The sequence below is a fragment of the Rhinolophus ferrumequinum genome, chromosome 20, assembly GCF_004115265.2.
Source record: "Rhinolophus ferrumequinum isolate MPI-CBG mRhiFer1 chromosome 20, mRhiFer1_v1.p, whole genome shotgun sequence".
In the NCBI taxonomy this organism is placed as follows: domain Eukaryota; kingdom Metazoa; phylum Chordata; class Mammalia; order Chiroptera; family Rhinolophidae; genus Rhinolophus; species Rhinolophus ferrumequinum.
The window spans coordinates 46,851,937-46,878,428 of NC_046303.1; the positions used below are offsets into that span (position 1 = coordinate 46,851,937).

At 39.2% G+C, this 26,492-nt stretch overlaps 1 protein-coding gene across 1 annotated transcript in view; it reads right to left on the reverse strand.

Annotated features, from left to right (window-relative positions):
* FBXL13 (F-box and leucine rich repeat protein 13) overlaps positions 1-26,492 on the reverse strand; it is a 221,294-nt gene that overhangs the window by 136,014 nt on the left and 58,788 nt on the right. Inside the window, exon 8 of the mRNA XM_033088878.1 lies at positions 680-775. Coding sequence (XP_032944769.1) covers positions 680-775 — 96 coding nt within the window. The remainder of the gene's footprint in view (positions 1-679; positions 776-26,492) is intronic.

Consider the following 26,492-nt stretch of genomic DNA (forward strand, 5'->3'; position numbering starts at 1 on the left):
AACTAAAATACAGTCGTGCACTGCGTTTTGGTGAATGATAGACCACATAGATGAAGATGGTCCCATAAGCTTATAATGGAACTGAAAAATTGCTATCTCCTAGTGATGTCGTAGCCATTGTAATATCTTAGCACAACTCATGACTCATGTGTTTGTGGTGATGCTGGTTTAAACAAAACTACTGTGCTGCCAGTTGTGTAAAACTATAGCATTAGCGTGTACAATTATATACAGTACATAATACTTGATAATAAATGACTTGTTATTGGTTTATGTGTTTACTACACTATACTTTTTACCATTATTTTAGAGTGTAGTCTTTCTACTTATATAAAAAAGTAAGTTTGTTGTAAAACTGTATGCCACGTTATGTCAGCAGCAGCCTCATACATCTCGTGTTTACGACCTCTCTTGATTGCATCATCTTCTCTTGTGCTTGATTTAATTTCATGTTGTTTTCTACAGTAACATGTCATACAGGTTCATAGCCTAAGAGCAATGGGCTACAACATATAACCCAGGCCTATAGTCAGCTATACCGTATAGATTTGTGTCAGTGCGCTCTATGAGGTTGCGCCGAAAGACAAAATCGCCTGGCCACGCATGTCTCACAACACATCCCCATTGTTAAGTGGCACATGATGGTAAAGACAGCTTCAGACAGTTAGTGTCTACTTACACCATTCCACAATGAGCTCGTTTGTGTCATCAGCATCCAGGAGTGACAAACCTGACCACATATCACCACATCTCTTAAACTGAGGTAGAAGAAAATCTAAACACAAAGAAAAGAAATACACAATTTTGAAAACTGTGAATTTTGATGTAACTCTTCCACTACTTTTTTTTTGTTTTTTTGGTATTAATAATGATAATGTAATCCATACATTGTAGAAGCAGGGGTTTAAGTGCCGGAATGTTGTCTAAAAATAGGCATTTTATCTAAAGTACTATATAACTTATCTGTTGATACCTTTGATATAATGGGATCTTTTTCATTGATAGTTGCAAAAGAATGGTGAGAAAATAGGTACATAGAAGGCACTCAATAATTGCTCGCTGAACTGAACTGGATTCTTTCTAAAGTTACAAGATTCCTGGGAAAGATCAATAAACACACCTTGGCTTCTTTCTTCTAGAAAAAATGGTAGACTAGAAAATCTTGAAATCCCCTAGATATAAAACATCAGTGAGTGCTAAAACAAACATTTTCAAAATATTCTTTATTTCTTTTTAATTTCAGCTTTATCAAGATATAGTTGACATATAAAATTGTAAGATTTAAAGTGTGTATTGTGGTGATTTGATACACATACTCATTGTGAAAGGACTCTCCTATCTAATTAACTCAACTGTCACTTCACATATTTATCGAGAGAGAGAGAGAAAGAGAGAGACATAGAGAGAGAGAGAGAATATTTAAGTCCCACTCTCGTAGTAAATTTCAATTATACAATACAGTGTTACCAACTATAGTCACCAAGTTTGACATTATATCCTCAGACCTTATTCACCTTATAGCTGAAAGTTTGTACATTTTTACCAACTTCTCTTTACTCCTCCCATCCCAAGCTTCTGGCAACCACTTTTCTACTCTCTAAAACAAATATATTTTTAAAAAACATAACTGAGATTTCAAGGAAGTAAGGAAAATGTCCAGGGCCCCAATCCTTGTAAATGCAGACTCATACAAATAAGGTGTTCATGCTCTAGTTGCTCGGGATGGGGAAGTAGTGGGGATGGTTGCTGCATTTCATAACACATAGGTTCAGGTTTTACTGGCCACTCAGAGACAGAAAAAGTCATTAGGTATGTACAAAACTGGGAGCCATACCTGAGTTAGAAAAAGAGAGAAAAATCCAGGATTAAGAGAGATATTAAAAAGAAAAAACCTACCTACTGGCAAGAGAAAAGTTAAGATACCTAGCCTTGGATGAAAAAATAATTTCCCAAATAATCTGTAACCAAAACCAGCTATCATGTGGACTAGGATTTGAATTTTAATTATTTGTGGAATCCAATTTGAATTTATTATTGTAGTAATTGGATTTGATACATTTGGTGCAAAGAGCTTCCAAATTGTTAGTAGCTCTGAGACATTTGGCAAAAATAAATACCACTCTCTCTAAAGAGACACATCCTCAAACTAAGCCTCATAGGATTCCCATAGATTAAGCCCCAACAAAATGACTTCTCAATAAAAATTACAAAACACATAAAGGAAAAAACCCAACAACATTCAACAACAGAAAAACAATAACTTTAAATAAAATTGTCAAATAGTAATTATAAAAACATTAAGGTGATAAAGACATAGAAAGAAAATTAAGTCCTTGAGAAAAGCTGTTGCTGAAAAAGGACTTGGCAGATTTATAAAGGAACCAAATAAAATTCATGCGAATTAAAAATATGATTGAAATTAAAAACTCAATGAATTAAACCATTGATGAAACCTCGCTGAAAGGGAATTAGAAAACTGAAACACGTATTGGAAAAAATTACAGATGATAAGGTATAAAGAGACAAAGAGATGAATATACAAAGGTTAAGAGACACATTTTTATAACATGAAAGGGTCCAACATTCTATATATCTTTACAGAATTTCCTGGAGTAGAAAAAAGAGAGCATGGAATCAAAGCAAAATTTAAAAATACCACAGATAAAAATGTTCTAAAACTGGTAAAAAGCAACAAAATTCTCAGATTCAAGAAGTACAAGAAATCCCAAATAGGAAAACCAAAAGATACCATGACAATTATAGTGAAATTGCAAAAGGACATAATCAAAGGAAAATCTTAAATGCAACCAGAGACGGATTACCTACTAAAGAATGTCACTTAGCAACCACAGAAATCAGCAGAAGGCAGAAATCAGCAGAAAATACTTATCAATCTCAGATACCACATGCAAGTAAATTATAACTCAAGGATGAGCATCAAGTAAAAATGCTTTAAGACAATGATTGAGAGAGTTTGCCTCCAATAGAAACTTCACAAAAGAACTTCTAAAGGACATCAGAATCAGAAGAAAGGAGTGAGATGGAAGTAGTAATGATAGGCAAAGAAAATAATAACTATAGGAGTAAAGCCATTAACTTTATTAAAAAGTAAAATGGTGATAATGAATGTGGGAAAAAAACACTAGATAGTACTAATACACATATTCTAACTCTAGAGAGAGTAATCAGAATTAAAATGCTCTAAATTCTAGTATTTAGAAAGTATATCAGGTTTCACAAGTAAGTTCGCAAACTTGTTGCAAAGATGTTGCTAACCATTTTTTATATCAGAGGGATTATTCATTATGAATTTGCACCAACTGGACAAACAGTTAACCAAGTTTATTATTTGGAAGTGCTGAAAAGGCTGCGTGAAAAGTTAGATGACCTGAACTTTTCGCCAACAATTCATGGCTCGTGCATCACGACAATGCACCAGCTCACACGGCACTGTCTGTAAGGGAGATTTTAGCCAATAAACAAATAACTGTATTGGAACACCCTCCCTACTCACCTAATCTGGCCCCCAATGACTTTTTTCTTCACCCGAAGATAAAGAAAATACTGAAAGGAAGACATTTTGATTACATTCAGGACATCAAGTGTAGTACGACAACAGCTCTTTTTCTGGCCATTCCAGAAAAAGAGGTCCAAAATTGCTTCCAAGGGTGGACAAGTCACTGGCATCAGTGATAGCTTCCCAAGGGGAGTACTTCGAAGGTGACCGTAATGATATTCAGCAATGAGGCATGTAGCACTTTTTCTAGGATGAATTCACGAAGTAATTGTCCCACCTCATAGTTATTAATTTACTTTAAGCTTTATTAAGGTAAATGCACATGTTGAAAATATTTAAAAGAAACCACTGAAATGATAGAAATAGAATGTGTATCTTCTAAAACATGAAAATGGGAAAAGGGGGTAGATCTTAAAATTCAATTTCAAAAAGGCAGGAAAAGAGATAAAAGCAGCATATAAAATAAGGATAAATAGTATAAAGTGATAAAAATAAATCCAAGTATATCTTAGTAACTATAAATTTTACAAAATTCACTAGTTGGAAGATAAATGTTATCCTTAATAAGGCTTTTTGATATTAATATAGCTATCACATTTCCTTTCATTTGTGTTCATCTTGTTCAGTATAATATTTCAGGTGGATTTTTAAAGGTTATCTAATAAAGAGGGTCACTACATGATAGTTAAAACAATTCAAACAATTTACTGGAGATACATAACAATTTTAAATGTGTAAGTATCTACTAACAGCCATGAAGATACAAGCAGAAATTGAAAAATCCACAATCATGATGAAAGATTAAATCAAAACTCTCAGCTGTTGAAAAATCAATCTGAGGAAATAAATCTTCCCTGGATTTCTCAGTGCTCCTGTAAAAAGCACCAGCCTTTGGAGACACAGAAGTCTATAAGGTATAAACATAATATTTTGCCTTCACTTCCCCTACAAACATTTTACTTTCCACATACTATGGGGATTAGACCTGTAACCATTTGTCTAGTTAATTTCTCTGATCCAAAAGAATAATTAAACTTTTCTTGTCTCCCCAAGAAGGTCAAATGGTTATAGTATACACTGGCCCCCTGTAACAAGCTCCCAACGTGTCAGAAAGATCCCTAATAATTTACATTTCAAGGAGAAATGTATCCCAGCACCTTGGAGGTATCTTTAATTTAATTTAATTTTTATGTTAGTTTCAGTTGTACAACACAACATAATGATTAGAGGGGAATATAATCAATAATGTTGTAAAGATTATGTAGGGGGTCGGCCCAGTGGCTCAGGTGGTTGGAGCTCCATGCTCCTAACCCCGAAGGCTGCCAGTTCGATTCCCACATGGGCCAGTGGGCTGTCAACCACAAGGTTGCCGGTTCAACTCCTCGAGTCCCGCAAGGGATGGTGGGCTCTGTCCTCTGCAACTAAGATTGAACACGGCATCTTGAGCTGAGCTGCCTCGCAGATGGCTCAGTTGGTTGGAGCATGGGCTCTCAACCACAAGGTTGCCAGTTCGATTCCTCGAGTTCCACAAGCGATGGTGGGCAGCGCCCCCTGCAACTAAAGATTGAATATGGCACCTTGAGCTGAGCTGCCACTGAGCTCCTGGATACCTCAGTTGGTTGGAGCGTGTCCTCTTAACCACAAGGTTGCTGGTTCGATTCTCACAAGGGATGGTGGGCTGCACCCCCTGCAACTAGCAACAGCAACTGACCTGGAGCTGAGCTGCACCCTCCACAACTAGGACTGAAAGGAGAAAAACTTGACTTGGAAAAAACTCCTGGAAGTACATACTATTTCCCAATAAAGTCCTGTTAAAAAAAAAAAAAAAGATATAGGGTGGCTGAGTGGATAAGAAAACAACACCCTTGATATGCTGTATACAAGAGACTCACCTGAGATGAAAAGACACACAGGCTGAAAGTGAAGGGAAGGAGTAAGACATTTCATGCAAATGGAAATGAGAACAAAGCTGCAGTAGCAATACTTATATCTGACAAAATAGACTTTAAAATGAACAATATATTAGAATACAAAGATGGGCACTACATAATAATAAAGGGATCAATCCGACAAGAGGACATAACCCTAGTAAACATCTATGCACCCAACACAGGAGCACCTAAATATATAAAATAGATATTGATTAACATAAAGACAGAGATCAACAGTAACACTATCATAGTAGGGGACTTCAACACACCTCTGACAACAAGGGACAGGTCCTCCAGACGGAAAATAAATATGGAAACAGCAGGCTTAAATGAAACATTGGACCAGTTGGATTTAATCAATATTTTCAGAGCATTTCACCCCAAAGCTGCAGAATACACAGTCTTCGTAAGCACACATGGAACATTTTCCAAGATAGACCACATGTTAGGTCACAAAACAAGTCTCAATAAATTTTTAAAAAATGAAATCATACCAAGTGTCTTCTTTGACTGCAGTGCTATGAAATTAGAAATCAACTACAGGAAAAAAACATGAAGACACACAAATACATGGAGGATGAATAACATGTTACTAAATAATGAATGGGTCAACAATGAGATCAAGGAAGAAATCAAAAGATATCTCGAGACAAATGAAAATGAAAACACAATGACCCAAAATCTATGGGATGTCGCAAAAGCAGTCCTAAGAGGGAAATTCAGAGCAATGCAGGCCTACCTAAAGAAACAAGAATAATCACAAATCAACAGTTTATCCTTACACTTAAGGGATCTGGGGAAAAAAACAGCAAAATAAGCCCAAAGGGAGTACAAGGAGGGAGACAATAAAGATCACAGTGGAAATAAATGAAATAGAGACTGAAAAAACAATACAAAAGATCAATGAATCCAAGAGCCGGTTTTTCAAGAAGATAAACAAAATAGACAAACCTTTAGCCAGACTCATTGTGCCAACAAATTAGACAATCTGGAAGAAATGTACAATTTTCTAGAAGCATACAACCTTCCAAGGCTCACTCAAGAAGAAACAGAAAACCTGAACAGACTGATTACTACCAGGGAAATTGAATCAGTAATCAACAAGCTCCCAACAAACAAAAGCCCTGGACCACATGGCTTTACATGTGAATTTTACAAAACATTCAAAAAAGAATTATCATCTATTCTTCTCAAACTACTCCAAAAAATCCAGGAGAGAAGGCTCCCAAACACTTTCTACGAGGCCAATATCACCCTGATCCCAAAATCAGACAAACCATTACCAAAAAAAAAGAAAACTACAGGCCGATATCCCTAATGAACATAGATGCAAAAATCTTCAACAAAGTATTAGCGAACAGAACTCAGCAATACATTAAAATGATCATACACCGTGATCAAGTGGGATTCATTCCTGGTATGCAAAGTTGGTTCAACATCCACAAATCAATTAATGTGATACATCCCATTAACAAAATGAAAAATAAAAATCATATGATCATATCAATAGATGCAGAAAAAGCATTTGACAAAATCCAGCAGTCATTTATGATAAAAACTCTTAAGAAAGTGGGAATAGAGGGACCATATCTCAACATGATAAAGGCCATATATGATAAACCCACAGCTGACATCATACTCAATGGGGAAAAGCTAAAACCATTCCCCTCAAGATCAGGAACAAGGCAAGTTTGCCCACTTTTTCCACTTCTATTCAACATAGCTCTGGAAATTCTAGCCACAGCAATCAGACACAAAAAGAAATAAAAGGCATCCAAATTGGTAAGGAGGAAGTAAAATTGTCATATGCAGATGACATGATACTATATAGAGAGAACCCTAAAGACTCCATCCAAAAAACTATTAGAACTGATAAATAAATGTAGTAAAGTAGCAGGATACAAAATTAATATTCAGAAATCAGCTGCATTTGTATATACCAATAATAAAATATCAGAAGGAGAAATTAAGAAAACAATCCCATTTACAATTGCTTCAAAGACTATAAAATATCTAGGAATAAATTTAACCAAAGAAGTAAAAGACCTGTACTCAGAAAATTATAAGACACTGAAGAGAGAAATTAAAGAAGATACAAATAGATGGAAAAACATACCATGCTCACGGATAGGAAGAATTAATATCGTTAAAATGTCCATACTGCCTAAGGCAGATTCAACACAATTCCTATCAAACTACCAAGGACATTTTTCACAGAAATAGAACATATAATCCTAAAATTTATATGGAGCCATAAAAGATCCTGGATAGCCTCGGCAATCTTGAAAAATAAGAACAAAGTGGGAGGTATCACAATACCTGACATCAAATTATACTACAAAGCTATAGTAATCAAAACAGCATGACACTGGCATAAAAACAGACACATAGATCAATGGAACAGAATACAGAGCACAGAAATAAATCCATGCCTATATGGTCATTTAATCTACGACATTGGAAGCAAGAATATACATTGGGGTAAAGACAGTCATTCAATAAATGGTGCTGGGAAACCTGGATAGACACATGCAAAACAATGAAGCTGGACCACCTCCTTACACCACATACAAGAATAAATTCAAAATGGATTAAAGACTTAAATGTAAGATCTGAAACCATAAAACTCCTAAAAGAAAATATAGGAAGAAAGCTTACAGACATTACCCGGAGTAATATTTTTACTGACATAACCCCTAGGGCAACGGAAGTAAGAGAAAAAATAAACATGTGGGATCACGTCAAACTAAAAAAATTTTTCACAACAAAGGAAACCGTCAATAAAACAAAAAGGGAATCCTACTGAATGGGAGAAGATATTTGTCAGTGATATATCCGATAAGGGGTAATATCCAAAGTTTATTAAAAACTCATTCAATTCAACTCCAAAAAAACATACAACCCAATTAAAATATGGGCAGAGGACATGAAGAGACATTTTTCTAAACAGGACATACAGATGGCAAATGGACATATGAAAAAATGCTCAACCTCACTAATCACTAGAGAAATGCAAATAAAAACCACAATGAGATACCACCTCACCCTAGTCAAAATGGCTATTATCAATAAATGAACAAACAACAAGTGCTGGCGAGGAGGTGGAGAAAAGGGATCCCTTGCGCCCTGCTGGGGGGATTGCAGATTGGTGCAGCCATTTTGGAAATCAGTATGGAGGTGTCTCAAAAAACTGGAATTGGAGCTACCTTATGACCCAGCAATTCCACTCCTAGGTATCTATCCAGAGAAATCCAAAACTCTAATTCGAAAAAATTTATGCACCCTATGTTTATTGCAGTGTTATTTACAATAGTCAGGACATGGAAATGACCGAAATGCCCATCAGTACACGACTGGATTAAGACGACTGGTACATTTATACAACGCAGTGTTACTCAGCATAAAGAAGAATGACATCTTACTATTTGCAACGATATGGATGGACCTAGAGAACATTATGCTAAGTGAAATAAGTCAGACGGAGAAAGACAAATACCATATGATCTCACTTATAAGTGGAATCTAAAGAATGGAATGAATGAACAAACTAATCAGAAACAGTCTCAGAGATATAGCGGAAAAAATGAGGGTTGCTAGATGGAAGGGGGGTGGGATGAGGGAGAAGGTGAGGGGATTAGAAAGCACAATTGGTAACCACAAGATTGCCACGGGGATACGAAAGTCAGTTTGGGGAATATAATCAATAAGGTTGCAAAGATTTTGTAAGACATCCAATGGACACTTATTATGTAGACCACATCAGGGATGGTGTAGATGCCTGATCACTGTACTGTACACCTGAAGCTGAAGCTGAACAATAATGAATGTCAAATATAATTTTACACATATATGTATATGTTAAAAAATATATGTATATATACATATATATGTGTATATACACACACACACACACACACACACACAAGAAAAGGAGTACAGCATAAGGAATAGAGACAGTGGAAATGTAATGGCTGTATGCGATGTCAGAGGGGTAGTAGACTGGCGAAGGGGGGTTATCACTTTGTGAGGCGTATAAATGATAACTGTCTAGCTATTACATTGTTTTGTACACTGGAAACTAATTTAAAAAAAAAAGAATGGAGTCTAATCCTTGCTGGTTGCACGCATAAGAGCTGCCATAGAAATGACCTTAAGCTCAGGGTCATTTAAACCTTTACAGAGTTGTGCAGAGAGAAGCAACATTGATGGGATTGCTTGAAGAACAAATGGTCCATTTTGCCTCTGCAGAAGGGTTGTCAGTGAATGAAGATCTATTTGGGCTGAGTTGTTATGGGTGAGTGAAGTGAATCCATTCTGCGGGCCCCCACCCCCAAAGAGGTGGGCGGCACAGCAGCCACTGCAGCAGGGGGCGCTCTCCAGCAACGTTAACTGTGGAAATGAAAATCCAGTGTTACCGGTGACCGGCTTCATAATTGCTCAAAATCTGGATTTTTATGTGAACTTGCCTGATTTTTATGTTAGAATACAATTTTTAAAAATAGACACTGTGGGAACTAATTCTGTGGCATAAAGACGCCGTACCTGTAGGTCTCGAGAAGCCCGTAAGTTGCCAGTCTGCGACCTCTGCTCCAGGTACCCAGAAATCCACTGAAATGTAGAGCCAGCCATCTGGGGCCATTTGCTGGGTGCCATCGTATATCACCTCCTTCCAAACGTCCTATAGATTGCTTTTTTTCTGACTCACTGGGGTTTTGGAGTTCTTTGGTTCTTTTTTCATGCAGTGAGAACAATGGAAGGATATTATGAAAAGTAGGCCAGTGAAACTCATCCCAGTCTTCAGTGTAAGGATGTTTTTTCACAGACACTGATGATTATGTGATGCCATGTGCTTGATAAGATCAACTGAGAAATGTCTGCTTAACTTTCATCATCAGAAATAAACGTGCTTTAAGGAGCAAAGAGTTTGTTTTTATATCTTTTCGACTCTGTGACTGTCACAGTTCATGTTTACATCTTGCTGTTGGATGCTAGAAAACCAGAATGAATCTGTGTGTGAACACTTCTGGAGCCATCCTCCTTTCATTCACTCACTTTTCTTTTGTTTAATACCTAGGACCACCGAGCACCGGAAATGTGGCTAGTTTGAACCGAGAAGAGCTAGCTGTACATATAAAACAACAAAACCTACTGTGAAGGCATAATTAGAAGAAAATATATGAGATCACTAAAGATTTTTACATTGGCTACATGTTGAAATGATAACGCTTGGGATAAATATGGTTAATAAAACATGCTATGAAAATTAATTTTACCTGTCCCTTTAAAATAATTTTTTTTAATTTAAAATTTTAATTCAAAAATAAAATTTTTTTGGCTCATCTGTGTGGCTCCCATCAAAAGCTAAGGCACATTTTAATCAAAGTCTAACAATTGTCTTAACTCAGTGAAGACACTGTGTGATACACAGTTCCTGGTCACTCAATCGCTCAGCTTCACTGCTTGACTGAATGAAAACAATTCCATCTTTCAGCCTCTTCTCACTGTGTGCCATGCCCACTCAGCAAAAGGCAAGGCTGCGTCCGCTCTGAGGCCCTGAGACAAGTAAGTAATAGCACCAGACTTCAGTATCACTAGCTCCTCCCTGATGAGAATCTCAGTTCTCCCCAGTGTCAAAGTGAGGCTCCCTTATCTCCTGGTCAGCCTGTGTCCAGAGGCATGCGGGTGATGCGGGCTGAGGATGATTTACTGCAGGTGACACAGGATTCTGTTGATGCACTCGTGAAGACCATGTCTGCAGGATCCGTAGTGCAGATCTGGGATACCGAGATGAATACATGAATAATTGTTTTGATAATATCAAGCAGGCATGTGTGATGCAGCTTTGCAGAATCTTCTGTCAACAACAGACAAAAGGAGGCTTTACAGTTAGTTGTAAGTTACTCTGCTTTCAGGAACCATGTTAGGTGTCCAATTGGGTACCTTTGCAGGCATCTGTTAGAACAGAAGTATTTCTCAGAATATCTCAGTATCAATGAGTGTCCCTATAAACCCTGAGTGTGTGGGGACATGGGGAGGGGCATTCTGTAGGACCCAAAACACCACCGGTAATGTCAAAAGGCTCGTGACAGATCAAAGACCAAAGGAAGAGGTGCATCAGAGTTCACTAATGGAAAGGTAATGGCGTCTGGGAGCTGGTGAGGAAGACAAACTTGAATGGATGAATTTTAAGAACAAAAATACACTTGAAATAAATATGGCACAAATAAGTTATCCAAACGCATTGAATTATAATAATTCCAAGATGTTTCTTTCATTCCATTTTGTGTGCTGCTAAGGGAGAAAGATGAGAGGTATAGTCCGAAAGACTTAGTGGTTTAGTTTTAAAACGTTTCATATATGTCTGGAGCTTCAGTACAGTGGATCAGGCAGAGCTTAAAGAAAAAAAGTATCTCTTCAAAAAAAGTGAGATCAGATCCAATATATCACTAAATATTCATGATTTTCCCATGATTTGAAGTAGATTATTTTAAACTGACACAAAAGTTAACAACAAATCTGTTCTAAACAATGTATCGAACATTGACATATGGTAATTTACTAATTAGAGAAAAATAGGCAACACTTACTTCTGGAAGTTGTGAAACTGAAATTGTGCAAACAATTAACTGGATTGAATCAATAGTGAAAATTGGTAGACTTCGAGTCCCTGGCATTATTTCAATCTGATTCCCCTGAGCCCAGCCAGTTTTATGCCTATGAGGTAGCCACTTTTGGAAGCAAATTCACTTTTAACAGGGTTCCATTTATTTAAAAACAAAACAAACAAACAAACAAAAAACTGAAGGTATCCGAAATGAATACACACCTGAAAGTATTTTCTGAAGGATCTACTCAGCTAAGCTACGGTATTAATAAGCACAGGTGTTTTAAAGAACAATTGCTTGTAGATACCTTTTAAATGATCATTTTACATAAAAAGTTACTTTATTATACACCCAAGTAGTGCTTCTCAAAGGGCAGCACCATTTCTTGGCTGAGGGAGTGGAAACAAATCATCTTAATGGCTTTTCAAAATGCAACACTATCCACCCCTGGAAAAACATTCTAATACACTTTTTTTTTCTTTCTAAAGCATCCTACAGACTTTAAATTCTAATAAAGTAAATGTCAGTCTTTAATATCCTACATAAACAAAAATTCCTTTGGGGTCCCCCATTTTTCTCAGAGTAATGAGAAACCCAAAACTGAGACAACCACTGTAGTTTCTCCTTAGCCACATACGGTCAGTTTCCGGCTCTGAGCTCATAAAGCACCAGTGTGACGAAACTACCCGTAGCCGCTATATAAGGCCCTGGCTGGGCTGCGTTCTCTGTCCGTTATAGCCCCGGAAGCTGATTTGTGGTGACCAGTTGGACTTGGACGTTTTAGCTTGTTTTCTCCCCGTTTTATTTTCTCCCTTCCCTCTTGTTTCCTTGGTTTCATTTGTTTAGTTAGTGTTATTACTTAGTGTTGTTAGTACAGTTATTATATTTAGTCAGTGCAGCTAGCATAGTTATTGTTTATTAGCCCCCCCCCCGTTTTATTTTCTCCCTTCCCTCTTGTTTCCTTGGTCTCATTTTTGATAGTATATTTAGTCAGCATGGTTAGTATAGTTATTACTTAGTAACATTGTTGATACAGTTAGTATATTTAGTCAGCGTAGTTAGCGCAGTTACTGTTCGTGGGCACAGTTGGAGAGCGTAGTGAGCGTCAGTGAGCATAGCTGGGGGGAGGAGGGGTCACCATGTCACGTGACTCCACAGACATCCGTGTTGACCAGGAGCCCCCCACTGCCCATTACGAGCTCAATGGATCCATCGGCGAGGGCTCCTTCGGCAACGTGGTGGTGGGCACGCACATCCTCACGCAGACGAAGGTGGCCGTGAAAGTCATCAGACAACAGGTCTCCGACAGGACGCGCAGCTCTCTCCTGCAAGAAGCCCGCTGCATGGCAGACCTGCAGCATCCTAACATCGTGCAGCTGTTCCACGTGATCAGTGTGGCGGAATCCCTCTACCTGGTCATGGAGTTCGTGCCTGGAGGGGACATGCTGGACTACCTCAGTGACAACAGCCGCATGTCGGAGGACACGGCCCGCGGCGTCTTCCGGCAGCTGGTGTCAGCGGTGCACTACTGCCACGAGAAGGGCGTTGCTCACAGGGACCTGAAGCCAGAAAACGTGCTGCTAGACTCCCGCATGAACGTGACACTTGTAGATTTTGGACTTGGCGCATCCTCCAACATCTATCAGCTCAGCATGTTTTGCGGCACTCTCATTTATACAGCCCCAGAAGTGTTCCTGGGCGAATCGTACGACGGTTGTGCCACGGACATCTGGAGCCTGGGCATGCTGCTCTACAAGATGCTGACGAACATGGTCCCTTTTGATACAACGAGCTGGCCAGTGCTGATGATGAAGATACGCAGCGGGCGGTATTTTGCGCCAACCTATCTGTCCACTCAAGTGGCAAACCTCCTGCAAAAACTGCTAAACCTCAACCCAGAATGGAGAGACAATCAGATCCCTGGATAAACATGGGCCAAGAGGAAGAGGTGAAGCCGTACCTGGAGCCACCCAGTGATGTAATAGACACCTGGGTAATGGAAGAAATGGTGAACCTGGGCTTTGGGGAGGAAGACATCAAGAACGCATTGGTAAATAAAATATACAACAACATCCTGGCCACATACCGCATTTTACACAGAAAAAACTTAAAATACCAGCACCATACAATCAAGGTGAAGCCCTTCCATCCCCCTGAGTTCCAGAGCCGCAGCCCCTCCCCAGCCCAGGAGGTTCAATCCGAGTTGTCCGGTTGTCAGCAAGCAGAGCAGCTGCCTATGGACCACAAGCCAGGAGAGAAGGCCGAAGAGTCTGCCGGTCCTACATACACCCAGGATTACAGCACAGCCATTTCTCAGTCCAGGACCACCCTACCCCCATCCAGGCCAGGATCTCAGACTGCCATTCCTGAGCCCAGCCGGAAGTCTAGGAACGCCACCCCTGAGCCCTCTCCTCCCAAGCACTGCTGGGGCTCCAGGACCTCCACTCCCGAGCACAGCCAGGGCTCCAGGAACGCCACTCTCAAGCAAAGATCAGGCTCCAGGACCGCCATTCCTGAGTCCAGCTGGGGGTCCAGGACCACCACTCCTGAGGAAAGATCAGGCTCCACGACCGCCATTCCTGAGCACAGACCAGGCTCCAGGACCGCCATTCCTGAGCCCAGCCGGGGGTCCAGGACCACCACTCCTGAGGAAAGATCAGGCTCCAGGACCGCCACTCCCGAGCTCAGCCCTGGTTCACTCCCGAGCTCAGCCCTGGTTCCAGCACCATCCTTAGCCCAGCCCCCCAATGTCACCCTGGGGACTCTCTCTCCAGCCACAGCACCACCAGCAGCGGTGGAAACCAACAAAAAATCAAGCCGGGCCGGCGGCAGGTGGTTAGGGGGTGCTTGAACTTTTTACGAAAAGTCTTTTGTCTGCCTCCCAAGAAGGGTACTGCAAAGGCAGTCAAGTAAAGCCCCTATAGACTTTTGACAGCAAAGGCAGGGCTAGAACAAGGCAAGGGCTATAACAATAACTGACATAAAGAACACACTTGAAGGAATTACCGGTAGGTTAAATGAGGCAGAGGATCGAATCAGCGACTTAGAAGACGAGTTAGCAGAGATCACCCAAGCGGAACCACAAAAAGAAAAAAGAATAAAAAACAATGAAAATGGTTTAAGAGACCTCTGAGATAACATCAGCCTCAACAACATGCACATCATAGGAATACCAGAGGGTGAAGAGAGGGAGCAAGGGATCCAGAACATATTTGAAGTAACAATGACTGAAAACTTCCCTAACCTGGTGCAGGAAACTGACATACAAGCACAGGAAGTGGAGAGAGTTCCAACCAGGATGCACCCACACAGGCCCACACCAAGACACATTATACCTAAAATGGCAAATGTTAAAGACAAAGAGAGAATACCAAAAGTAGCAAAAGAAAGACAGAAGGTTACATACAAGGGAACTCCTATAAGACTATCAAAAGACTTTTCTACAGAAACTTTGCAGGCCAGGAGGGAGTGGCAGGAGGTACTCAAAGTGCTGAAAACCAAAGGCCTGCAACCTAGGTTGCTTTATCCAGCAAGGCTATCATTTAAAATTGAAGGAGAGATAGGGCCGGATGGCTCAGTTGGTTGGAGCACGGGCTCTCAACCACAAGGTTACCAGCTGGATTCCTCGACTCCCTCAAGGGATGATGGGCTCCGCCCCCTGCAACTAAGATTGAACACGGCACCTTGAGCTGAGCTGCCGCTGAGCTCCCGGATGGCTCAGTTGGTTGGAGCATGTCCTCTCAACCACAGGTTGCCGGTTCGACTCCCGCAAGGGATGGTGGCTGCGCCCCCTGCAACTAACAAGGGCAACTGGACCTGGAGCTGAGCTGCTCCCTCCACAACTAAGACTGAAAGGACAACAACTTGACTTGGAATAAGTCCGGAAAGTACACACTGTTCCCCAATAAAATCCTGTTCCCCTTCCCCAATAAAATCTTTAAAAAAAAAAAAGATTATGTAGGGTGCCAGAAGAGTACTGGACTTACTGAGATATCTCTAGGTCCTAAAAGCTGAAGACACTGGGGCTTATCTGGCCCTTGGAGGAATGTGGATACAGGAGGTCCTGTCTCCCTCTTTAACTTACAAGGATCTTTGTGATTATATTGGACCCACCCAGATAATCAAAGATAATCTCACCATCTCAAGATCTGTAACTTAATCACATCTGGGAAGACTCTTGCCACATAAGATAACACACTCACACGTTCTGAGGACTAGGAAATGGATATCTTTGGGGAGCTATTATCCTGTATTATTCTGCCTACCACATCATGTAAGGAAATGATAAACACTATATTTAAAGGGCAGTTACTTCTGAGGGAGGAAACAGTGCATTCAGGGAGGCTTTAACTATTTGGTAACCTTTATTTCTTAAGCTGGGTAGTGATTACACAAGTGTTCATTATATTATGTTTCTTTGCGTGCTTAAATATTGTATTTTAATAACCACACTTTTGAATACAATATTGAGGAATAAATTTAACTAAGAAGGTGAAAGATTAGCACACTGAAAACTACAAAGCATTACTGAAAGAAATTAAAGAAGACCTAAATAAACAGATAGATATCCCATATCCAGGCATTGGAAGACATAATAACAATAAAGCAACTTGAATCAGAATTTGAAGTATTGCCGGGAATAAATAAACATCAGGTCCAGGGAGTTTTACATGAATATTATATCAAATATCCAAGGAATAGATAGAAAATACTAACAAGAAAAATATTAAGATGGCAATACTATCCAAAATGATCTATAGAGTCAATGCAATCCCTATTAAATTTTCAATGGTTCTTTGGTTCAGAAATGGAAAAGCCAATCCTCACATTCATGTAGAATTGCAAGGGGCCCTAGATAGCTAAAACAATTTTGAAAAAGAATGAAGTTGGAGAACTCACACTTCCCAATTACTTACTACAACGCTACAGTAATCAAAACATCATGGTACTGGCATAAGGATAAACATATAGACACATGTAGTAGAATTAAACCTATACATTTGTGGTCAATTGACTTTTGACAAGAATGCCAAGATCGTTTAATGAAGCAAGAACAGTCTCCTCAACAAATGGTGCTGGGGCAACTGGATATGCAAATGCAAAAGAATGAATTTGGACCCCAACCTCACACTTTATTAAAAATTAACTCAAAATGGATCAACAACCTAAATATAAAAGACCATAAAACTCTTAGAAGAAAACATAGGGTAAGTCTTCATGACCTTAGGTTGGGCAATGGATTCTTAGATCTGACTGACACCAGAAGCATGAGCAACAAAGTAAAAAATTAGACCATCAAAATTTAAAACTTTTGCGCATTAAATAATTTTATCAAGAAAGTAGAAACTTCACATTTGTCTGTATGTACTACAAAGGGAAAAATATGCCACTAATTAAGTCAGTCATTGCAATGGCTAAAAAGTGTTGGAAAGGTATGATGGTAGATCAGATAGTCTGAAAACCATACTTGTACAGTTTTGCACATGGACTATACTTTCATAGTGTTTTTTAAGAAAGAGAAAGTATTGTGACAGTGCCTATGCCCAGAGAGTTTGCAGCACAGAACAGCAGAGGAGTAGGGCCAAATTTCTGAGGGTGTCAGAGATACGTACGAGAAAATAATGACTGTGCAAGAGTCTTCTCTAAGGAAGACTTAGAGAAAGAGGGAGAGAGGAAGCAAAGTTCTAAGGACAGAAAGCTGTAATAGAACTAATTAAGACATAAAGTCTCTGATAAATAGAGCACCTCTAAGTACCCCCAACACACGGGAAGTAGAGAGGAGAAGAACTAAGCGCAGCTGCTATGGGTGGACTGAGCCTTTATCCACTGGGCATTCGTTTCAGAATCACCACTACTCCTTGGAAGGTTACTACCTGAGTTTCCTACGGCTGCTAACCATAACAAATTGCCACAAACTGGAGGGCTTAAAACAACAGCAACTTACTCTCTCACAGTCCTGAAGGCTAGAAGTCTGAAATCACAGTGTTGGCAGGGCCAGGCTCCCTCAGAAGGGTCTAGAAGAACATCCTTCCTTGTCTCTTCCCAGCTTCCGGTGGTTGCTGGCATTCCTTGGCTTGTGGCTACATCACTGCAGTCTTCGCCTCTGTCATCATACGGCTTCATCCCCACTGTGTGTACCTGGATCTCTGTCTCCTTTCTCTTATAAAGATACCAGTCATTGGATTTATGACCCACCCTAATTCAGTGTGACCGCATCCTAGCTAGTTATATCTGCAAAGATCCTATTTGCAAATAAGGTCACATCCTGAGGTTCTGCTTGGACCTGAATTTTGGGGAGATACTAGTCAACACAGTAGAGTTACCTAACTCCTCTGTTTCCTCATGAGCAGAATGAGGGTCTTTGATGAGACAATCTCTCAAGGGCTCTTCCAAACCTAAAATTTTGTGACCACTATTATGATTTATGGCCAGATAGTTAAAACTGGGCTCCTAATTGTACGGCCATTGTGTAATCTTTAATGTCAGGTTTAAAGGGTTTACTTTTTCCATATCATATGATTAAATCATTTTCAACTACAAATCCTAACAGGATATTATTTACAACCAAAAAAAGTCTATATCTAATTGGATCCTACCCATCATCTAGATGCTATAATAAATTCTTGCATAAGTGGACACAGACTTTTATCTGAAAGGTATATTCACATTCTTGTCTACATAGTAGGAAAAAAAGGAGCTATTAGAAAAAGGCCATATAATGCCTTTTCCAATATGTAGAGAGTTATTAATTCATTCACTAGTTCATTTAACACTTATTGTTAAGCACCTATCCCAACAGTCATACCTCACTAATTCCATAGAACATTGCCCAGAAATAGTTAAAAGGCAGGTGCTCCACATCCCAGTGTGGAATAAACTTTACAAAGAATTTAAGTGCAATTAGCATGTACCTCAGTTTCTCCTAGGGAGTCACGCCATCATTGCATAACATATATTAAGAATTTTTACATGCTCATATGCAATTATACTTGGTAAGACTAGAAAATAATTCCACAATAAAAACGGGCTGTTGCCAACATGGGAACCTGGGAAGAACATCAGGGCAGGGGAGTGTGGATTTTTAAGTCAATTTAATACATAATTACTGTATGGTTATTCTCACACGTAAGACATGCTAACCAAAAAAATTGACAAGATGTGACACAAAAGAAAAAAACAGAAGTTTTAAGAAAACTATATGCCATTGAAACTGTATATAAGTATGAAGTATGCGGCTACTCAATCTTCTTGTTCACTATGTATCAGGATCTATGTGTTGGGGGAATTTGGATCTTTAGGAGAAGGAAAAGCATCTAGTGGTCCATGAACAATTAATGAGGTGAGCAAGGGGAATAAAAGCTCATGTCAGGAGAAAATAAAGGGATGCAACAAACAGGACAAAAGATGAGAGGAGAATCTTGTACTCCTAGTAGGGGGAGGACAAAGAAAAGAAATTCACAAGTGTAAGGAATCCTCCTCTGACTCTAAGTTGTTGAAATGAGTCCATGTATATAATCCCAGTTAAGAAATATAGAGGCAAATCAAAACAGCATGGTACTGGCATTAAAAAAAGACATATAGATCAATGGAGTAGACTAGAGAGCCCAGAAATAAATCCATCCCTAAATGGTCATTTAATCTATGACACAGGAAGCAAAAATTTACACTACACAGTCTATTCAATAAATGGTGCTGGGAAAACAGGACAGATACATGCAAAAAAATAAAACTGGACCACCTTCTTACTCTATATACGAGAATAAACTCAAAATGGATTAAAGACTTAAATGTAAGACCTGAAACCATAAAACTGCTAGAAGAAAATATAGGGAAAAAACTCTCAGCTATTACCCTTAGTAATATTTTCACTGATATATCTCCTCGGGCAAGGAAAACAAAATAAAAGATAAACAAATGGGATTACATCAAACTAAAATGGGTTTGCACAACAAAGGAAACCATTAACAAAATGAAATGAAAAGACATCCTACTGAATGGTAGAAGATATTTCCCAATGATACATCTGATAAGAGGTTAACATTCAAAATTTATAAAAACCTGATACAGCTCACTGCACTGTACACCTGAAGCTGAAGCTGAACAATAATGAATGTCAACTACAATTTTATATATATATATGTATACATATATATATATATATATATATACATTTACAAGAAGTGGAGTACAGCATTAGGAATAGAGACAGTGGAAATGTAAAGGCTGTGTGCGATATCTGAGGGGTAGTAGATGGGGCAGGGAGGTTATCACTGTGTGAGGGATATAAATGATAAATGTTTAACTATTACATTGTTTTGTACACCTGAAACTAAAAAAAAAAAAAAAAAAAAAACCAGATACAGCTCAACCCCTAAAATAACAAACAATCCTGTTAAAAAATGGAGAGAGGACCTGAATAGACATTTCTCTAAAGAGGACATACGCATGACCAATAGATATATGAAAAAATGCTCAACGTCACTAATCATAAGACAAATGCTAATAAAAATCACTCCTGTCAGAATGGCCATCATCAGTATATCAGCAAACAACAAGTGTTGGTGAGTATGTGGGAAAATGGAACACTCGTGCACTGTTGTTGAGATTGCAAATTGGGGCAGCCACTATGGAAAACAGTATGGAGGTTCCTCAAAAAATTAAAAATAGAACTACCTTATGACCCAGAAGTTCCACGCCTGGGTATTTATCCAAAGAAATTCAAAACACTGATTCAAAAAGATATATGCACCCTTATGTTTACTGCACCACTATTCACAATAGCCAAGATATGGAAACAACCGAAATGCTCATCAATATGCGAACTGGATAAGGAAATTGTGATACATTTATACAATGGAGCTGCTATAAAAAAGAATGAAATCTTACCATTTGCAACAATATAGATGGACCTAGAGGGTATTATACTAAGTGAAATAAGTCAGACTGAGAAAGACAAATACCAAATGATCTTACTTACATGTGGAATTTAAAGAACAGAATAAATCAACAAACAAAACAGAAATAGCCTCATAAATACAGAAAACAGAAAACAGACTCATAGTTACAGATAACAAACTGATGGTTGCTAGATGGGAGAAGGGTTGGGGGGATGAGTGAAAAAGGTGAGGGGATTAGAAAATATTTACAAATTGGTAGTTACAAAATAGTCATGGGGATATGAAATACAGTATGGGGAAAATAATCAATAATGTTGTAAAAACTCTGTATAGTGCCAGGTAGGTACTACACTTACGAGGAGCATCACTTCATAAATCATATAAATGCCTAATCACTACCCTGTACACCTGAAACTGATATAAAATAATAGTAAATGCCATTGAATTTCAACTATAAGTTAAAAAGCTATATAGTCACAGAATGTGCGGTATAGGGAATAGAATCAGTGGTATTGTAATAGCTTTGTACAATGTCAGGGGGGTAGTAGACTTGGTGGGGTGATCACTTTGTGAGGGGTGTGTAAATGTCTAATCACTACGTTGTTTTGCACATGTGAAAGTAACAATAAAAACATACATAGAGAGGCAGCTGCAAGAAGAGTCTACCTAGAGTTGTCAGCCTCTGGTCTTCTCCTTGTGCCTCCTGACACATGTGGAAATGAATGACTCTTGGAAGAGAGTAGGGATGGTTCTCAGAATGGGGAGACTGTGAAATGTTGACACTAAACTGAGGCACCAAGAGCACAGCAGATATTTTCATTTTGACCTTCAAATATTTTCAAAAGATGGAAGCAGGATCCCTAGGAGGAAACCAGAAGCAGATGGATTTCAGGCTTGTATCATGAAAGGCCTCCAGGATATTCCCTTCTAGCACAAAGACTCTGTGATATTAAGATTTTGTAATTCTCTGCTCTCTAAAACAAGCAAGTTCCACAAGAAAAGAATTTACCATGTTCTTGGTAAAACTAAATATATTCTCTAACGCCGGCAGTGTTAGGTTGGTATTGGAGTATCAGCATGTGTTCCACATGGATAGGGATCTCCACACAGGGAGAAGGAGAGTTAAAACAGAGTGGGCTGACTGGGAAGGGTTCTGTTCCCGGACGGACGACGGAAGACAATAGAGCATTGGGTGTGTTACTGAGGGGAAACTGACTTGGGGTGGACGAGCCTGTAGGAAGAGATGAACTTGGACTTCCTCCTGGCACAGAGATTCTACAAGTCTAAGATTTTGTAATTCCTGACTTTCCAAGATGAGCCAGCTCTCAAAGAACAGAACTGTGAGAACTAAAGCTATTCTCCAGTTAAAAACAGCACTCCCTACTTATTTGTCAGATTGCCTGAATAGTAATATGTTTCATGTGGCCATTCTTGCTATAAGCACAATGGAAAGCAAACAAAAAATAAATCCAGGTACTGTTGGAGAAAAATGTTACAGTATAAAGCTTCTAAATTGAACACAATTTATGCATCACAAAATTATGTGACAGTATGCACCATCAAGTAACAGTAGCAATACCTCCTTAGCAAGTGTGTAGCACTTAGTTTACAGAATTCAATGTTACATTGCTCAGGTAAGCTGAAGAAGGTGTTTCCATCAGGTCAAAATACCTATACTTCTTGAGGCTTGTAAAATAAGAAACAAAGTAGAAATGAGAAAAACATTCCCGTGTAAGACTGATTTTCATTAAGTCAGGTACCACCCACTGGTACCTGTAGCCAATGACTGAGTAGGTCAGTCTGTTAGTGAGTTCTGTAACTGAGAGACCCTACCTTAAAGAAGGATCCTTTCCCTTGATGGAAAATAAAAATTAAAAGTTCCATTTTGGTTCATGATACATACTGTGCAAAGCCTATTATCACGACCTTCAGGTAAGCCTGGTCCTCTACCCAGGAACAAAAAAATGATGGAGGTGTGGGAGAACCGGGCTCCCTTCCTCTTCTGATGCCGTTGGGTGGTGCTAACAAAGTGGGCATCTGAGTGGAATGCGGGTAACAGAATCTCCCAGAGGAGGGTGTCAGAGCCCAAACAAAGTGAGGGGGATGTGTGCTTAGGAGCACTGCCCAGTGCAGATGTTCAGCTTCAGTGGGCGGAGCGGGCACCCAAGTGAGAGGGGTGGGGGAGGGGCATGGGGTGAAATGTGGGAGCCCCAACAGCATGAGGAGGCTGGTCTGGAACCGGGCTTTTAGCCCAAGTGTACAGGAAAGAAGTCTAGTCCAGAAGCGGGGACCCCAGGGAAGGTGAGGCAGGTGGGCACACTGTGGGGTACAGGTAGAGCTCAGTGGGGTGAGGAGCATGCCCATTCATGAGGAGAGGGACTGGCCTGTGTGGAATGCCAGAACCCCACAGGAAAGGTGGCCGTGGCGATGGGAACTTGGTACATAGGGGGAGGAGGGTGATAGAGCAACAAAAAGCACAAATATTAGGAAATTGGGAGCCAGGTCTCATTCTAGGAGAAGGTAGCTACAAGCATAGAAACGAAAGAATTGAAATGAGCCTTGTAGTGTTAGATTGGAATTGGGGTATAGGTGGAAAAGCATGGTCTTTGATACATGTAAGTAGACAGATAGGTGAGGTAAGTGGGGAGATCGTCCCCTGCAGCTCAGAGAGTGGATTCCTGAACCAAATCAAGCTTCTCCTAGCAAGGAAGAGGGGAGGGATTGACTATTCAGCAGCAAACACCTTGGCAATCACTGACTAGTAAAGCACAAAGCAGGGAGCAAACGTCCTTGGCTCTAGGACAGAGCTCACATTGATATTTGCTTGACATCTTGCTTTCACCAGCTCTAATTTCCTGTATCACCCCCACTAACCTAGTGTATTTCTAGATTACCAACTCTAGACCAGGATTCAGCAAACTTTTTCTGAAAAGGGTCAGAGAGTAAATATTTTATATGTTGTAGACCAAGAGGCAATGTCCTCAACTCTTTGTTCACCAAAAGGTGAATGGCCATTTTTAACATTGTTTTACACATTACATTTGAAACTGTAAGGACTATTCTTAGTTTGAGGTCCATACAAAAACAGGTGGGGAGGGGGCAGACTTGTCCCACAGTCCCGTTTGCCAGCCATGCTGTAGACTGCCCCAACCCCCAGCACTCCCAGCGTGGGCCCAGCGTGGTGGCTTTTCTGGGACGGAACCTGCTAGACCTATGGCATCTGCAAGATCCCTTGGGGCAAGCCAACTTCTTCACCTTACTCACTTCTTGTCATCTCTGCCCTGAAGGTACCCATGCCCTAAAATACTCATTTCATCAAAACAACTAGAGCTAAATTTAGGGGCAAGAAATGAAAATTTCCCAAGGATCTTTTTGGAATTTGGCCCAAAAGGGCCAGTTTTCACAATTCCCGGAGATTAAAAATAGATTTGTTAGAATGTGACTATATTTAAACATTCACTAGTAATTTAGGTCACCGTGAGGCAACGTTGACATAAGAGTTTTTAAATGTCAGAGTAAACCTCTCAAGGCTATTTCACCATTGACTGTCCACCAGTGCAGTGTTTAGTATTGCTTTAGTATTGGTTTAGTTATGTTTAGTATTGAGAAGGCTCATTCACAAACATAACTCACATCCTCTCTAACCCCATTATACAAACCAGAAAACTGAAGATCAGAGAGATTGAATTCTCCTCTGTAGGTTACACAGTGTCTTAGTCAGCCCAGGCTGCTATAACAAAATACCAGAGAGTGGGTGTCTTAAACAACAGACATTTATTTCTCACAGTTCTGGAGGCTGGGAAGTCCAAGATCGAGGTTCTGGCAGATTTGGTTTTTGGTGAGGGTTCTCTTCCTGGCTGGCAGACAGCTGCCTTCTTACTGTGTTCCCACATGGCAGACAGGGGAAGCTCTCGTATCTCTTCTTCTTCCTTCAAGGGCACTAATCCCATTACACCCTCAAGACCTCATCTAATCCTAATACTTCCCCAAGGCCCCTCATTGGAGTTAATGCTTCAACATGTGAATTTGGTGGGGGCACAAATATTGAGTCCATAACAGCCAGTTATCCAGAGCTGGGATTCATAGTTTTCCACATTTAGGATTCACTTCCCCATAGAATTTCTACAGGAACTTTACCCATTCTAGAATGGTAGATTATTCCTCCTGACTGCCATCCCGCCTGGGATAAAATGAGTTTGTTTATTTATAAAACACCTTTCAGCATAAAATTCATTCTTCACCATACAAACTCTATTTTGAATAGTTTCCCAAATGTTCACAATTACTGGACATTTTCCGATCATAAACTACTTGAAAGTAATGATAATTTCCTTCACTTTTGCTAACAAGTTTCCTAAGAGATATTCATGTTAGAATCCTATAAATACCATTTACTTGAAAGCAGAATTTGTTCGAAAGTAAACCTTAGTTGCTTAATGAAGTCATTCTCTTCACCCAAAATCAAAATGGAAGCTTGACCAGCACAAGGTCAAAAGTTTCCTGTTCCTTGTTTAAACTAACCATTCCTTGTTATGCAACATCTAATGTCAAAAGATATAACAACACTTTCACTTCCAAACACTTAGAGGAAAATGTAACCACATCCCATTAGAGTAGAATTCCCAAGAGTAAATGTTTAACAGTTAATCCACTTCCATGACTAAATTGTATGTTCCAAACAATCTTCAAATTTAAATATTGATACAACACCTGGACTATTCTTATCAAGTTCTGTGTATCCAAAATAGGACATTCTGTAGAAGTTGTTTTTGTTTTTAATGCAGCATTTCTGATGCATGAAATTATATATATTCTAAAATTTAACCAATGAGAGCTTCTGATACATATAAAATCTTAAGGAAAAATAATTAATTAATTAATGTCCAAGTTTTTCACTCTGTATTTTCTTTCTATTTCTCCCTAATTTAAACATATTCTCAAAGAATACACATGTCATCTAAAAATAGTGTCTTAAAAAACATTGTGCTATGTTTCCTAAATGCCATTAAAAGTCACAATACTGTTTTGGATATAATAAGCTCCATATGCATCTAAGTCATGGTGGTTATAGCATAGCATTCAAGCACTGGGTCCCAGGGACATACAGACAAACATTTACATAAGTCTTACTTATAATATTAAAAAACATTTTGTAGGAGAGAAAATGATTGTGTGGTTAAATAAGTTTGGCAAATTCTCATCAAAACAAAGTAAAACATTATAAAATATTTATGCATCTAGAGAAAGAAATTAATAACAAGCACATATCCATTAACCAGATTTAATAAGTATTACCCTTTTACAAACTAAAATCAAGAACTTTTTTAATAAGTCATGGGAATGTAACGTACAGCCTGGGGAATATAGTCAATAATATTGTGCATTGGACGGTGTATGGTGACCACTTCTTCAGGTATATAAATGTTGAACAACTATGGTGTATACTGAAACTGATAGAATGTTGTATGGTAGCTATATTTTTTAATAAAAATATTTTTTTAAAAATAATTTATTCTTTAAGCCCGTCATTTACACCAGGATG